Below are 16,196 nucleotides of genomic sequence, written 5' to 3'. Positions count from 1 at the left end.
AAAATGTGGGGGGGGTGCCTGGGTGGCGCAGTCGGTTAAGCATCCGACTTCAACCAGGTCACGATCTCGCGGTCTGTGAGTTCGAGCCCCGCGTCGGGCTCTGGGCTGATGGCTCAGAGCCTGGAGCCTGTTTCCGATTCTGTGTCTCCCTCTCTCTCTGCCCCTCCCGCGTTCATGCTCTGTCTCTCTCTGTCCCAAAAAAATAAATAAACGTTTGAAAAAAAAATTAAAAAAAAAAATGTGGGCAGGACCCGTACCCGGCAGTGGGGGTCTCTGTAGCCCCTGGAACGCTGTTAAGTGCCTGCCTTCTCCATCATCTACAAGGGTTTCCATCCGGAAAGACCATCCCCTGCCCCATCACTCAGGACTAGGCGCAACAGTGGTGTTCTGCTAGCTACCCTCACAGCACAACTCAAGCAGGGGCTGTGGCGGGACATTGGGGCTCCCCCGAGTCCCCTCTGCTGTTCCACGCAGCATAGGACGGCAGGGGGCGCGCTCCTTTCTGCCTTGTCGGAAAGACAGAGCTCCTCATCTACCAGCCTAAATCACTAGCACAAAGCCTGGCGCATAGTAGGACCGCCACCAGTGTTTCTTGAAGGAAGAGCAAAGGGCTGATAAAATAACGCATGAACGATGTGAACGAGGAAAAGCCATTTTGCCAGGAGCCAGGGGACTGAGGGCATTGGCCTGCCGGTGATGCGTGCAGGAACAAGGAGAAGCCAGATTCCTCTGTGGATAGACACACAAAGCTGGCTGTCCTGAGATGCTTCCTACTTGAGCAAAGTTGCTACCCTGGGGAGCGGGGAGGAGGGGACCTGTGTGTCCTTCCATGGCCGGAGAGAGGTGCTGTGGGGAATCAAGCGGCAGAGCTATATGCCCAAGGCTGCCGTTTAGAAAGAGCACCTTCACCTTCCCCATTCCCAACATCCCTCCGCTGGTGAAAGCCGAGAAGGGAACAGGGAGCCTTCAGCGGGTTCACTGGTACAGGTTTAAATTTGAAATCAGGCGAAACTGGCCACAGGGAAGGATCTCCATGGCAGGCAGCCCAGGCGCTAGGGTTCTCCATGCAGAATAGGGTTCTCACCTATTTCTGGAGTTTCTGCCCCACCCACCCCCGCCCAGTGCACTACCTGCTGCCCCCTGCTACCTGTAAATCCTCCCGCTAGGGGACAAAGCCTGTCAGTGCACATTGAGGAACTTGGCATTGAATAAAACATCCCAGGGAGAGGTTAGCAGGGGAAGCACATTCTCACGGAATGCCAAGTGATATGGCACTCTGCTACGCTCAGCTCCTGTGGGCAGGGGCAGGGGGTCCTTGGGAAGGGTGGTGTCTGCAGCAGGAGGCATCCGTGGTGTGGAAGAGCTGAACACCTTTCCTTCCGCTCCTTGGGGACTGGAGTCACCCTCCCCTGCAGCGCTAGGGACAGAAGCATCGGAGGTGGCTGCTCTCCATTGGCCCTGACACTCCCACTAACTAGAGAGAAAACAAAGGCTTCCCCGTCCTTCATGCCAGCTTCTCTCCGCAAGAGGAATAAAACGGCTCACTTATTTTGATCGCTCACAGATTTCTTGGGAAATGGGCTATTAGTCCCCCTAATGTAAAGATAATAGGCTCGTCCCCCTTGGCAAATGGCACAGCCCCAGCACAAACACGCTCACAGAACCTTCGGAAGGCCTTTCCGTGGAGGACAGAGGACGTGCCAGGAGCAGGAGCCGAGAGGAAGCAAGGAGCAGGCTGGTGCCCCCCCCTCCCCGGTCCCAGGCCCGTGGGTGCTGGCGGCAGCCACCGCAGGCCGAGTCTTCAGGGACCCGGGGAGAGGTCACACCTGATGGAGCTCGCTCCCTCCGAGGCCCCACTTCCCTGTCCTCTTGGCTGGTGGGGGCAGAGGCCGGGGCCCTGCTGGACGAGATGGGCATTGGCTGAACGAGGGTCGCTCTGCCACTAAGCAGGCTCACAGAGCCAGAGACCTGCTTTCCAGGGTCTCTCCCGGCCATGCCACGGCCCCCGCTGCCAGAAGACGTCACTCTGGATTGCACTCTCTTCATAACCAACCCTCACAAACATCTGTGGGGTAAGTAGACACTATTAGTATTGCCTGACCAGTAATAACAGGCTGATGAAAAGGACAATACAACGTGAAAACCCTGATCGAATCACACACACCCTCCCACCCTCATTGGAGATGGGAAATTCTCTCTCTCCTGCCCTCACAGGGGCTGAGACAGCATCTAGCATCATAAGGCAATTGACCTTTAAACAACACAGGGTTTGGGGGCACCCACCCCCTCCCCACCCCACCCAGTCAAAAGTCCACGTATAACTTTTAACTTGCCCCAAACTTATCTACTAATAGGCTACTGTTGACTGGAAGCTTTACTGATACATAAACAATCCATTAATACATATTTTGTATGTTATACATATGATATATCATGTTCTTACAATAAAGTAAGTAAGAGGACAGAAAATGTTATTAAGGAAATCATAAGGGGGGGGGGGGGTGGTGCACCTGGGTGGCTCAGTCCGTTGAGCGTCCGACTTCAGCTCAGGTCATGATCTCACGGTTCATGAGTTCGAGCCTCACATTGGGCTCGCTGCTGTCGGCACAGAGCCTGCTTTGGATCCTCTGTCTCCCTCTCTCGGCCCCTCCCCCCTCTCAAAATAAAATAAACATTTAAAAAATACTTAAAAATGGGTAAAATTGGAAAAAAAATCATAAGGAAAATATAGTTACAGTACTGCGCTGTATTTATCCAAAAATACCCACCTAGAAGTGGATCTGCACAATTCAGACCCGTGTTGTTCAAGGCTCAGCTATATAACAATCCCCATCTAACAGGTGCAAAACCTTGCATGAGACAGGGAACGTAAGTTAACCAAAGTCACACAGCGAGACCACGGCGGAGCTAGGACTGGAATCGGTCGCAGGGGCCCTAGGCCAAGGACAGAAGGTTTCCAGGGAAGTGGCCCTGCGTGTTCCTTTCAGGACACTGTCCTTCATCGCCTTTCCTCCACCTCCATCACAGGACAGAACCACAGGAACGGCACCTTAGGGACTTGGGAGGACAGGCTCTCAGGGAGCTCCGTGGGCCCTCACACCCAGGGTGGGGGCTCCTCAGCCCTTGGCAAGCACCACCCACTCACACCAGAAGGGAGGAGGAAGCCCGGCTTTCCTGTAGCCTGTGAGACTGGCCCCTCCAAGCTGAGCCCAGGGCCCTGTGAGGTGGCGGCTTCACCTGGATATTCAGTCACACGGGCTATACTCTATGGTCATGTCGCGGCTTTATTTGTCACATTTCTGCCCTCTCTGTCCAGGCTGCATGCTCTGTGGGGGCAAGGATGTCGACTGGTACCATTCTTGCTCCCAGGGAGTGCTGGGCAGGTAAGGGGGGCTCAGGGACACCCACTGTTGGGTGAGACTTAGGGCAGGGGGTGAGGCAGGGGTCTGTCATGCTGACCACAGTGAGTGACTGTGCAAACCACCTTTTCTGCCCAAGCCTCAGTTTCCTGTTGGTCTTGGTCTGTGTATCTCCCGAAGCATCCAGGCCTGACACCCAGTAGGTGCTCCCCCCGCCCCCCCACCTCTGCTAGCCCTGCCCCTTGAGCTGTGGAAGCACAAGCGACAGCAGGATCGCCTCACTCAGAGGACAGGGGGTGACATTCCTCATTTCTTGGCTGTCAGACACCTTGAGGGCAGGTGCCATGGCCTGGGGACACACAAAAATGAACTCACGTTATCTGTCTTTCTGCCCCAAAGGAGAAGCCATGGAGACTCTGGGCAGGAGGTTTTCTGCAGCCTGGCAGGTTGCCTAGGGGGTGTCCAGCCCAGGAGGGGGAGGCGGCCTTTGACCACCCCTTTAGGGCCACCCATGGGGTGATCAGAACCCTGTCAGGGATGGTAATGGGGGTGGAATCATACTGTGTCTCAGAGCGGGTACCACAGACCCAAGAGAGGACAGAGGGGTCCAGCTGCTCTGAAGTTTCAGAAAGGGGTGCGGATGCATCTCCCTCAGCAGGAACTAGTGGGGAGTCACCAGGGAACACAGAAGGATGAGAGCAGGTGGATTTGAACATGCAAATGAGTAGGATGGGCCAGTTTACTGATCAGCCTTCCCCTCCTCCTCTTCCTCTGCTTCCTCCTCCTCCTCCTTGTCTTGGGGCTCCGAGGTCTCGGCCTCAGGCTCCTTCTCCCCCGGGGGCTCCACTACCGGCTCCTCTACCAGGAGGCACTGCGCCAGCCGCTCCAGGTCACCCAGGCTTATCCTCTGCAGGCGCTCCTGGTGCTCCCGCTTCAGCAGCCGCAGCACCGCCTTTGTGTCCTGGGGCTCAAAGTGTTTGGCTAAGACCAGGCCCAGATGGTGCCACAGGGGCTGGGGCTGGTGGGCCTCCCCGGGAGCGGACTTTGCCAAGGGCCGCATGATGACATTGATGGAGGCGTTGGGCCCGATGCGGTAGTCGGAGAGACGCTTGTCATCGGCCAGAAGCTGGCCTCGGAAGAGCAGGTGCTGCTGCTCCTCGGGCACCTGCAGTCGCTCCGACACCAGCTTCTTCAGCATGGCCACACTCTCTTGCCCTGACACCTTTAGGCTGCATCGCTGGCCCAGAACCAGCTTGACTGTGAGGAACATTGGGCCAAGAATGGAATCAGGAGGGATCCATACTCCACTCTGCAGCTGCCCTGAGGGTTAAGGGCCAGTGCCGGAGCAGGTGACTTCTCCTATCAATGGGGGGCGGTAGCCCTCGGAGGCCGGGGGTGGGGGGGGCAGCCCAAATGGACAGCCATTGGCTAATGCACAGTGATGTCACAATGCTACAGGAGGGCTCATTCTGAGAGTGGGACTTTGGCAAAATTAGAGGGACATGTCTCCCTTCGTTTCTCCATGAAGAGAGAAAGGAGGAGAGAAGAGGAGAAAAGGAGGGCCAGGAAAGAAAACACACGACCCGGAGAAAGGAGAGCGGGAGAGGGAACAGGAGGGTCCCAAAGCAGAGAGGGCAAAAGGAAACACGTCCTCGTGCATTCATTCGACACATATGGATGGGGTGCCTTCTTTGCCAGGACCTGTCCCTGGATGGGGGAGATCCTGTCGCAATGGATACATCCTGCCCTCACGAAGCTTTCAGTCTAGCGAGCCGGCTAACATTTACCAAGTGCCTTCTTCCTGTCGAGCACTTTACACGCTCCCTTGGATTGGGTTTCCCAGAAGAAGACCCTGAGACAGGGATTCGAGGGCGCGAATTTAGCTGGGAGGAGGCCCCGGGAGGCACCAGCAGGGAGGTGAGGAGGTGAGACTAGGAAGGGAGGGAAGACAGAGCTGAAGGAAGAAGCAGGTTGCCCTTGTGAGTAACCAGGAGGCTTCGATACTGCTGGGTGCTCCGGAAGGCTGCGTGGAGTCCACCTGAGTGGTACCACCCGAATGTGCGTGCTTGGGCCCCTGCCTTTGGTTGGTGGCGGTGCTAACCCCTTGGCTGCGTGCCCTGCACGAGTGCCATTGCTCCTGTGACCAGAGGAAAACCCTTGGGCAGAGATCTGCAGGCGCCGGCAGGGGGAGGCCTCAGGCGTTCAGGAAGGTGAGCGTGGAGAGGACAGAACGGTTCACCACCCGTGTCTGCATCGGGGGGCCTCGCCGCGTCGAATCCTCACAACCTCGGAGGCACCATTTGCCAGAGGAGACCACGGAGCTCAGCTTGATCACACGCGGGCAGCATAGCTTGGGTCTTCGCCGTTAGTGCTTGTTGCCTCCGGGAACATCTGCTCGGGGCCTTTGGTGTTCCGGGCACTCGGCAGACACCCAGGGCTCCGCGGTGAATACGGAACACGCACGGGGCCTCTGCCATGTCAGCTACTTCTGTGTTGGCAGTTTTCTGTCCGCTTGTCTAAGGTCTCCTGGGTCAAGCCCTTTATATACGCTGGCACATTTAAGCCCAGGAGGAAGGTATCATCGTAACCGAATTTTGGAAACAGGTGCAGCGGGAAACGGGTGCACCTCTGGTGGGGTGGTTTTTGCCAGGGAGCCCCTCCCGGCTCCTTCACTCTCCATGCTCCACTCTTCTCTGCGAGCTCTCCTCTTCCTCTTCCTCTTCCTCCTCCTCTCCTTTCCTTCCATTCAGCCTGGGCTACACTTGAACGCTGGTTAAAAACCACCTTCTAGGGGCGCCTGGGTGGCGCAGTCGGTTAAGCGTCCGACTTCAGCCAGGTCACGATCTCGCGGTCCGTGAGTTCGAGCCCCGCATCAGGCTCTGGGCTGATGGCTCAGGGCCTGGAGCCTGTTTCCGATTCTGTGTCTCCCTCTCTCTCTGCCCCTCCCCCGTTCATGCTCTGTCTCTCTCTGTCCCAAAAATAAAATAAACATTGAAAAAAAAAAAAAAAAAACAAAACCACCTTCTCCAGGGGCGGCTGGATGGCTCAGTCAGTAGAGCATCCCACAGGCTCAGATCATGATCTCACGGCTCGTGGGCTCGAGCCCCACGTTGTGCCTTGTACTGACAGCCTGCTCTGGAGTCTCTGTCTTCCTCTCTCTCTGCCCTCTCCCGCTTGTGCTCTCTCCCTCAAAAACAAACATTAAAAAAAAAAATCTCCTCCAAGCTGCCAACACCTTGGACTTTCCAGACCTTTCCCTTCCACAGCACCTAGCCCTGATCCCTTGCCCAGGGTTGCTCCGAAACACCATCCTTCTTCAGGTCCTGGCAGCTTCGGGCCACGTTCTCACTCTCGGCAGTGACCCAAATTCTGGTCCATAGGGAAACCAAGCCCGCCAGGCAAGAAATCCCTGACATCTTGCCCTTTCCCACCAACCAGAGTGCTGCCACGGGCTCCCTGCTGCTTCCGCACCTCCCTCCCCCTCTTCTCCCTTAAATGGGCCCTCTTGTTATTTCCCTTCTCCTTCGGAAAGGTCTCCAAAACCCATGTCTTGTCTCGTCTGCATCTGCACTGACCCCAAGCCAATTCAGGTTCTCCCCTTCCTCCATTTTCTGTGGCTTAGAATTCATAGTTCATCTCCTCCGTCCAGTCCCACCCCCTTGGGTCCATTCGTGCAGCAGCCAAAGGGCTCTTCCTAAATAAAAGTGAGCCAAGTCCCTGCTCTGCGTAACACCATCCAGTTTAATCCTTTTAGCCTTTGGAATCAAAATTAGCCTCCTCAGCCCCACATCCGTGGGCACCATGGCTCCGCCCTGCTTGCCACCCAAACCTCATTGCTTCCCCCCACTGCACCCTCCACTGCAGCCAACCACCTGCCATTTCCTCTACTTGCTTGTCCCCTGTGAAGTCTGTAATGCTAGTTGAAAACCACCTCCTCCATGAAGCCTTCCCTGCTGTCCCAGTCCTGGGTGCAGGCAGTCCCACCTCCCTGCATCTATCACCCCCCTTGAGCACAACTGTGTGGATGCCCCTGGCACGTGTCTGTGTCTCCCTCACTATCAGGAGGGAGAGAGTCGCACCAGTCTTTGTATCCCCTACCACCGGCGCAGAGCCGGGTACAGAGAAGGTTTCAAATCACGTCTTCTGAATGAAGATAAAATTTAAACATGCTGAGCTATGCAGGATCCAGTATGACAGGCTGTGGAAAGATATAAACCTGCCTGCAGCCTCTCCTTTGCCCCTCCCTCTCCCCCTAGAGACATGAAAATCCAAATTCACACGAAAATTAAATCAGCAAGTGATTCTAATCTTTACCAAAGGATCTGCTGTAGTATTCTTTAAATAGTCAACTCCCTTGGTGCATCTGAAATAAGACAGAATTTGCAAATGTGCATATAGTGTGTGCCCTGCCCCCCCTCCCCTCCCCGTGGATTCCATGATGTCAGGGCATCTGCGCAGAGGGAGTAACGCAGGGATGAGGCTTCTCCCTGGCCAACTGGGAGCTCCCAGCCTCTGGAGGGGAGGATCCTGTGGTAGACAACGCATGGGATGGGCAGGATTGAGGACATACCATGTGAGATGCCCAGAGCAGTGTTAATCCAAGAAGGCTTCCTGGAGGGGGCCAAAGTTTGAGTTGTGTTCTGCAGGACACAAAAGAAGGTGAGATGGGGAAGAGGGTGGCTTGCAATCTCTCTCACTGGCTGTGGGACTTCCGAGGAAAGTGGCGGGAGTCAGAGTTCTGAGCACGGAGGAAGGGAAAACAAGCCGCCTGCCTCACCTCTCTGCCTCAGACCATCTACCCAGGGGGTGCTGCCCAGGACACTGGCAATACTGGGGAAGGGCCTGGCTTCTAGAAGCATGTGAGAGCCCCATCTCAGGCTCCATCTCTCCAAGGCTACTTGGTGCCCCTGTGACAGGTGAGGGCCACAGCTGCTGATTTATGCTTTTCAAATCAGGCTCCCCGGTCTAGAGAGTCCCATGGTCCTAAAGGGCCATGAGGAGAGAAGCGGCAGAATTAGCGCTGTCCCAGGAAACTGAGAGAGAAGATCACCACCTGCCCCCTGGAGCAGTGCCTAGAGCTCCCATAGCCTTCCCCAAGGGGGACAATAGGGGGCACCTTGCTGGGCCCTCAAGTCATAGTTGGAACCTGGAAATTTCATAATTTTTCCCATGTAATTGCTTGTCTTAATTATGCAATTAGCACGAGCAAATGCAATTGTCTAATCAGAACATGCAATCAGAAATGATTGCCATAATTGGGGGGAAGGTTAGCGGGAATGGCTGGGTTTGCGACCTGGGGGAAAGGAATGAGCGCGTGCAAGGGAGAACCGGGGCAGTAGGGTAGGCTCAGAGCCTCTCGCAAACAACAACAGACACAACTGTGTCGCTGGGAAACAAGCACCATGTCTGCGTTGGGGGAGGGCTCTGGGGACACATCTGTGAATGCCAAGGTGCCTGGAGGCCCCGGCCATACTCCTGAACAGACTGGATGTTGGTACGAGTCGGCCGTGAACTCCATAAAAGCCATGTGTCCATCTGCCATCCTGGGGCCTGCCTTAAGCAAGCCTGCTATTGAGGCCTTCTGGATTCTCATGGGGGTGTGGTCACTGCTCAGCCCCCCCCACCCCGCCCCCGCACAGGGTGGCTGTGACAGCCAGGAGAGGCAGGCCATGCACAGTGTCTGGTCCCTGATGGCATTCAGTACGTATTTATATAAACTTGTAAATGTGGGCTCTGTCACCCCCAGCTGTCAGGGAAGACCCTGTGACACCCAGAAGCATGCCCAAAGCATGACTCCCCAGGGGGCCGGAGTCAGCTCTCATCGCCTGCACAGGTAGTCGGACCATCCAGGATCTGCAGACCTGGCCAGTCAAGGGGGAAGAAGGCCCAAGGTGCTCGATGACAGCTGGTGGCGGGGTGGCGGTGGGGGGGGAAGCGGGGTGGGGGGCGGTGGTGCTCTGGGCTCTGGGGAGAGCACAACCACTCCCTGGGGCTGCACAAGAGGCTCATCAAAAAGATAGGTGATGATCTCTGCCCCCCTCCCTCCCTGGGCACGTCATCAAGTTATTGCACTTGAACAACATCAGGCTGGCCTTCCAGGGAGGCGGGGGAGAGACCAAGAGGCATAGGGAAGAGAGAACACAGAGAAGCTTGGGGGAGAAACAGTCACGGAGACAAAGCCAGCAAAAGTCGGAGGGACAGAAAGAGGAGGGGAGGGGGGTGGGGAGCAGGAGGGCTGAGCACAGGAGGGGCAGAAAGGGGGAGTACAGAGAGAAGCAAGGAAGGGACAGGAGAGGACGTACAGGGCCCAGGAGCAGCACAGAGACGCCTGTACTAGGAAAGCAAAGAGTGGAGAAGGAGGAGCAGGAAGGAACTATTAATGCAAAAAAAGCACAGTAGAATTTCTGTAGCCTCCTTCTGAGAGCAGAGTCCCTCTACTCTCCCCTTACAGCCTGCAAATGGTCCACAGCAAACTGTGGCAGAGAGAATGGAGCTTGGGCAGCTGTTCACTGACAAAGGGACTGAGAGCCAGGAGTCAGGACTAGGGCCCCTGCAGCCTGCACCCCTACACCAACCCCATCTTTCACCAGCATCTCCTGGGCACCAGCGAGGGCCACACAGTGCAGGACACTCTTGGGCACCCTGGTGGCGACAGTGCTAACAGGCAGGATGAGGGTGGACACGTGGCTGCCCCCAGGCCCACCTCCGTGCTGCCCGAGACCCCACTCAGCCGGTGCCACCTCCTGTAGCTGTCACCAGGGACCCCTACCCCTTAGAGGACGGGTCTCTCAGGCTCCTCTGTGCTCAGGCAGGCCCAGACCGGAGCAGACGGGCAGCTCTTTAGGCGGCCCCACCCCCCGGTTGCCCTCTGTGGTGCCTGGCACATAGTAGGTGCTTGGTAGGTAAATGAGGTCCATTGCCCGGCCCTCATCCACTGGCTGCCACTGGTCTCAGCAGCTGCACAAAAGTGGGTCTGTGGTTGCTCCAAGGGGTGCCCCAAGGTCCCCCTGCCAGGTCTTAGGGAGCTGAGGCTGAGGCGTGCGGTCCCGGCCGGGCAGGGCCAAGGGAGCCAAAGTGGAAGGAGGGTGGCAGATGGCCCTGGGCCGCAGGAACCATCCTGGCCCTGCCCTCGCTGACTTGTAGGCGGCCCAGACTCTCTCCGGGCCCTGGTCCTTGCACCAGACAACCCCGGTCCTGCCCTGCGCTACTGTCCTGGGACTCTAGAGAGAAGTCAGACGCTGGCTGGGAGCAGCTCAGAAGCCTAGCCCTGTCCCTCATGGGACTCAGACCCACACCTGGAAAACCCCGTGGGGCTGCGGCCTGCTGTGACCACTAGATGTCACTGTGACCTCCCAGGCTGGCTCCAGCAGCCAGCCCCACAAGCGGAGGGAACAGGGGCCAGAGCTCGTCCTCCCTCCCGCAGACTGCCAGTGAACCCCCCCCCGGCCGCATCCGCAGGCACACACGTCAGTGCCCACCCTGAGGCAGGAAGAGAGGCTAGTCGGACAGGCCCCTCCGTGGGATCCATGCACATCAAACCACCATTTTGGCACTGTGCATAGACTTTACCACAGAGGGAAGGAACTCTGGACCCCAACCAGCCCAGACTGAGAGGCTTTGCCAGGGAGGGACTTTGAATGGGGCCAGAGGAGGGGGAGGAGCTGCCCACCCCCCCCCCCCCCAGCCGAGAAGAAGGCAAGGAGGGCATCCTGGCTGAGGGCCCAGCACACGTCCGTCCGCGGGGAGGAGTGTGGGACTCAGCATAGCTGGAGTGCGGTGGCAGGCAGGATGGCAGGAGCGAAACGGGACAACAGGCAGGGGCCAGTCACCTTCACAGAACTCCTCTTTACAGGGGCCCAGACTTCTCTGGGTCAAACATAACACACGCTAAATCCCTGCAGCTCACATGGGAATCTCAAAGGAGTGAGAGCTCACACTCTCTCATTCACACACACACACACACACACACACACACACACGCTCTGCCCGCCTAAGCTGAGATCAGTGAAGGGGCTTCTGCCCACAGTGTCTCTGAGCTCTGCCAGGGCTGCAGAAATGCCAGGACCCCAGCCAGTGCTTCACTGCCAAGAGTGAGATTCCTCCTCCCTCAGCACCATCTCTGTGAGCCCCGGATGCTGCCTGTGGTGTGCCTGGTGGCCCATCAGCTCATATGGGGGCGCCTCAACGGTGATCCACACAGGGCATCCCCTCCATCTACACCCTGGGCTGTGTGACAAAGATAGTTTGTGTCATCCTGTAGCCATGGTACTGTGATGTTCATTTAAACATGCTAAATGCACTCTGGACTTCAGTGTAAAATCCTCAAACCCCTCAGCCAGATGACCCCTCAGACAAGGGACCGTCAGCAAGCACTGAGAACTAGGGGAAGGCTCAGACCCACGGGGCCCAGGGCTTGTTGTCCACGCACACACCCGGTCTTCCACTTCATACACTAAGTACGGGCCGGGTATGTTATGTGCACCAGACCATGGGGAGTGATCTCTGCAAATTTACCAGAAACTAAAGGTGGCACTCAGGCTGGACCTGGCAGGTGGGGCACCAGAGGGCAGGTGCGTCCAACTTCGGCTCAGGTCATGATCTCGCAGTTCACGAGTTCAAGCCTCGCATCAGGCTCTGTGCTGACAGCTCAGAGCCTGGAGCCTTCTTCAGATTCTGTGTCTCCCTCTCTCTCTGCCCCCCTCCCTCCACCTCACTCACGCTGTCTCTCTCAAAAATAAATAAACATTAAAAAAAAAAAAAGTCCTCCAGGAGGCTATGGGTGGCACCTGCACAGAGAGTGTCAGATGGCTGGGGAAGGATCTGTGGGGCCAAGAAGGAAACCTCCTTCCTCACCTGGGCCCGGGAGTGGGGAGAGTCCAAGGGACCCGGTGGCTGGGGCAGGGGTTGATGCGCCAGGCCAGGAGGAGCATCCTGGGGCAGATTCTGATTCACAGGACTGGTTCTCTATAACTCATCATGTGTCCTCCAGTCCCAGAGTACTATTCCCCCTGCAGTGTCCTTATAAAGTGCTTCCTTAAATAAATAAATACATACATACATACAAAATCTATAATCTCGTCTTGGTTGCAACCATAAGAAAAAAAGACTTATTCACATCCAGGCTGGATTAAGTGGGAGGGCAAGGGGCTCCTGGGTCAGGCGGAATGGTGGCAGCTACAGAGACCTGTCTGAGGGCCAGATGGGTCCTGGAGGGCCTGGCACTCGTGGGCACCACCCCTCCTCCCCCCCGCCCAGGAACAGCTTTGATGAGTGCTCCCTTCCCTCTAGGGGTGGCTGTTCCTTTGAAGATCTGTGTCATCAATCAGAGTGGCAGGAACCCTCTACCATGCAGCAAAAGATCAAACATGATGCATTAAAAGTGAGGAGAGAGGAGGTGCCCACAGAACCCTGCCCTGAATAGCTCCCGGTCTTGCTGGTCTTTGCACTAAGTTGCCGGCTCTGGTTGGAGAAGCCTGCGGCCACTCTAAAGATACAGCCACAGTGATTCCACGGGTCCAAAGGGGCTCTCTGCTGCTCCCGGAGAGATGCCAAGGCTGGCCCTTCAGCTTACGCCATCCTTTCAACCTGGCTGTTGGCCCAAGGGTGCTGAGGCCACATTTGGATAAGATTCTTGCCCACTGGCCCCTTCTCTGGGTTGAGCTAAAGGCAGGTTCTTGCCAGGGAGGATGGCATGTAGTCGGCTGTGTAATCTTTGCCCCAAAGAACACCGGGACCAAAATGGAGGTCATAAGGGGAAAGAGGGAAGAAAGCTGGGAACAGACTAGGTGAGGCTGGACTTGGGGGCAACCGAGCTACCTGGGAGGCAGGCTTCAGTCAGGAGAAGATGGGTCAAATTACAGCTGAACAAGGCACTAGTGAACTTGGATTTGATTCAGGCTTCATTAACCTTAAGGAGGCCCAATCGGCAGGTAGGGCATTGGACTGGACAGATTGCTGATAACTATAGTAGCTGACTGCCTGCTGTCCAGCTGGTAGCACTAACCATAAGCAGCCAGTCATTGGAAAAGCCTGGAGCCAAAAGCAAGCGAGAGGAAATTCTAACCCAGCCAATCGCTGATTGAATATTCCTGGGAGCAGCATGGGATGTATCCACCAATAGAAAAACTCAGGACCAATCAGAGGTTACCCTCCTCTCCCTTGTAGATTACAGAATGCCTTCAACTGAGCTGTTCCTGATGTTAAAACTCAAGCAACAAGCTGCTGGGCCGACAGCCTGAAATCCCAGCAGATGGTCCTCCCAGGGTCCACAGGCTCAAGAGCTTCTGTCCTGCGATGCCTCCTGAGCAATATCACACTGGACTGACTACCTTTGTCCATTAAGTCCACCGCTCTGGGGACTCCTAGACAGGTCAACTCTTTACTCTCACCAACAGGGACCTGATTAAGAGTTAGTGGGCAGGGGCAGGGCTCATGGCCAAGCAGGGAGTACACAACAGTGGGACCAGATCTGAGGGTGGCGGGGGTTGGCAAGAGCGGTCTGTGGGCTCTCTGCCTCGGAGGGAACTTGGGATGTCCAGGGAGTCATGAGCCAGCTGTCAGCCTGCCCTTCCCTTGGCCTCTCCAAAACACTGCCCCTACTCATGCCCTTAACATACCTAACCAGCAGAGTCCTGCACCTCGGGTTCAGGAACTGCAGGCTTGAGACCATCTCTGGCATTTGTAATTGGCCTGGGGGGCAGGGGGCAGGTAGCCGGGTCATGGGACGGCTGGACTGAGTGGAGGCTAGAGTTGCCTCAGCGTGGACGCCAGCTTCCTGGCAGAATGGCAGTTGCCCATCTGTCAGAAGTAGTGTGTCTGCAGTGACGGCCTAGGGGCAGTAAGCAAGGCGGAGGAGGCATGTGAAGTGATTGTGTTTTGAGCCCACACGGGAGAAGGATGCCTCCAGCCTGGACAGCTACCGGGAAATGGAAAAGAGACACTCGCCTATGGGTTCTAAGCATGGGTACTGTACATTGGGTCTTCAGCCCTGAGATCCTCGAGTCCCTTGGCTGGGTGGGCAAAGGCAGAAGTTGTGACTAGGCTGGTTTCTTTGCCAGCTAGGAACCAATGGCCCGAGAATGGGGTGTGGTGGGGATCCTGTGGCTCTTCTCTCTGAGGTGCTTCCGGGGTCACAAAGTGGCGGTGCAGGAATCTCCCAAGCTGTCCAAAACCAGAGTGCACGCTCTCAAACTCCCTACCTAACTCTGCTGCCCCCACGGCCACCTCCCTGCGAGGACACAGCTGGAGAGAAGGGTGAAAGGGGTTCTGAGCGAGGAAGGAGTTTGGATCACATTTAGGGAGAAGTTTCTGATATGAGGCTCAGATGCTGCTTCCTGCAAACTTTGAGCAATAAAGAAAATGAGCTCTGTTTAACTGAATCAAGTCAGATGCAGAGTTAGCCAGAAGCAGGGTGGGGGGGGGGGGAGCGGATTGGCAACATGACTTTGATAAGCAGATGACCTTCACCAGCCTTTGTAGTGAACTCAGGCGGGGTGCCTGGACAGAAAGAGCCCTGTCCTCTTGTCCACCGGGCCTCACGTCGATGCAACAGGAAATGGCCAAGTGATGAGTAATGGTGTTTTGACCAACAGAAGAGGTGACCGTTGGCCTTGCCGTGGCCTAGCCTGGGACCCCTGGGTTGTAGAATCACAGACTGTCAGAGGGAAAGGGGAGCTGAAAGAGCAAGCCCTGCCACCTCCATCAAGAAACTGGGGCCCAGAGGTAACTTGCTAATTTCAGCCCTATTTCCAAGGGGTTTCCATACCCATGGTCCCCTGGGGAGAATACCTTCCAGGAAAGGAGCCAAGCCCAAGGAAGTGAGGCAGGATAGCCTGGGGAGCCGTGTGTGGGGAGTGGTCCCCAAGGCCCCAGCCAAGTTTCTGGGCCCCAGATGAGGAGTGAATCGCTGGTTCCCCCTGGAGGGGAGTAGTCAGTCACCCCGTATAAGTTTATTTTTATACATGTCTGATCTATTTCACATCCGCTCAGATATTTTGACACATATACAGGAAATGTAACTCTCCCCCATATGGCAGTGTTTGGTTGGCCAGACCTGGGGAAACTCAATAGGGTCACAGAGGAGCAGAGGGGAGTTGTAGCGTCAGGGAAGAATGCCAGAGGCCCGAGGCCACGGTGGGCACTTCGGGCCAGCAGGCAGGGGACAGGGGTCATGGTAAGGTCGATGCAGGAATCCCCCTGCCCGGGTACAGAGTCCCAGGCCCCACGCCTAGGGGTGCTGAGTGTGCTCGGGCTACTGCTTCCCGAGGGAAAGTAGCCCAGGGCACAGGGCTGTCGGAAAGACAAAGACAAGTCCAGCCTGAGGGGCAAAGACTGAGATACCTCAGGCATCCGCAAAGGGGAGATCAACATGCCGCCATCGGGTGGGAGGAGATCCAGACACAGCTCACGTGAAACAAAGGACGCTACTGGCCTCATTTTCCTCTTATGTAAACTGGGGTGGACACTGCCCAGCTGGAAGGCTGGGAAGATTGAAGGAAAGAAGGCATACCCTGTTCTGCCAAAGGCTCTGGGAAACGACACCTTGGCAAATTCCCCCAAACAGAAAAATGGGGAGGATACTAGTGTCTCGCTCACAGGGAGGATGAAATTGGGCGACGTGCGTGAATCACCAGGCATATGGCCCAGCTCCAGAGTTGGTCAGTGACTTGGTTCTTTAGTTCTATGCAACAGGTACCCAGCTCAGAGCCTAGAGAGGGAGAGAGAACCCAGTGGGTCTTTAAATGATGCTGACAGGCCTTTCGAGTGTGTAAACACAGGAAACTGGGGAAGAACCGGGGGCTCCCTCCCTCCCCAACATGGGTCAGAGAAACTCCTCCT

General features: G+C 56.2%; 2 protein-coding genes across 2 annotated transcripts in view; both read right to left on the bottom strand.

Moving 5' to 3' along the window:
* The window catches only part of SLC6A17 (solute carrier family 6 member 17), a 125,487-nt gene that overhangs the window by 82,845 nt on the left and 26,446 nt on the right, over positions 1–16,196 (bottom strand). The gene's annotated exons all lie outside the window — the stretch shown is intronic.
* Positions 3,267–4,752, bottom strand: UBL4B (ubiquitin like 4B). The gene has a single exon (XM_006934982.5). The coding sequence runs from the start codon at positions 4,627–4,629 to the stop codon at positions 4,099–4,101; it is 531 nt and encodes a 176-aa protein (XP_006935044.1). The 5' UTR covers positions 4,630–4,752; the 3' UTR covers positions 3,267–4,098.

Source organism: Felis catus, chromosome C1 (assembly GCF_018350175.1).
Source record: "Felis catus isolate Fca126 chromosome C1, F.catus_Fca126_mat1.0, whole genome shotgun sequence".
Lineage (NCBI taxonomy): Eukaryota > Metazoa > Chordata > Mammalia > Carnivora > Felidae > Felis > Felis catus.
This window is presented reverse-complemented; position numbering and strand designations above follow the sequence as displayed.

Excerpts from the sequence above, each read along its gene's own strand:
- UBL4B (XM_006934982.5), bottom strand. The coding sequence starts at position 4,629 with ATGTTCCTCACAGTCAAGCTGGTTCTGGGCCAGCGATGCAGCCTAAAG.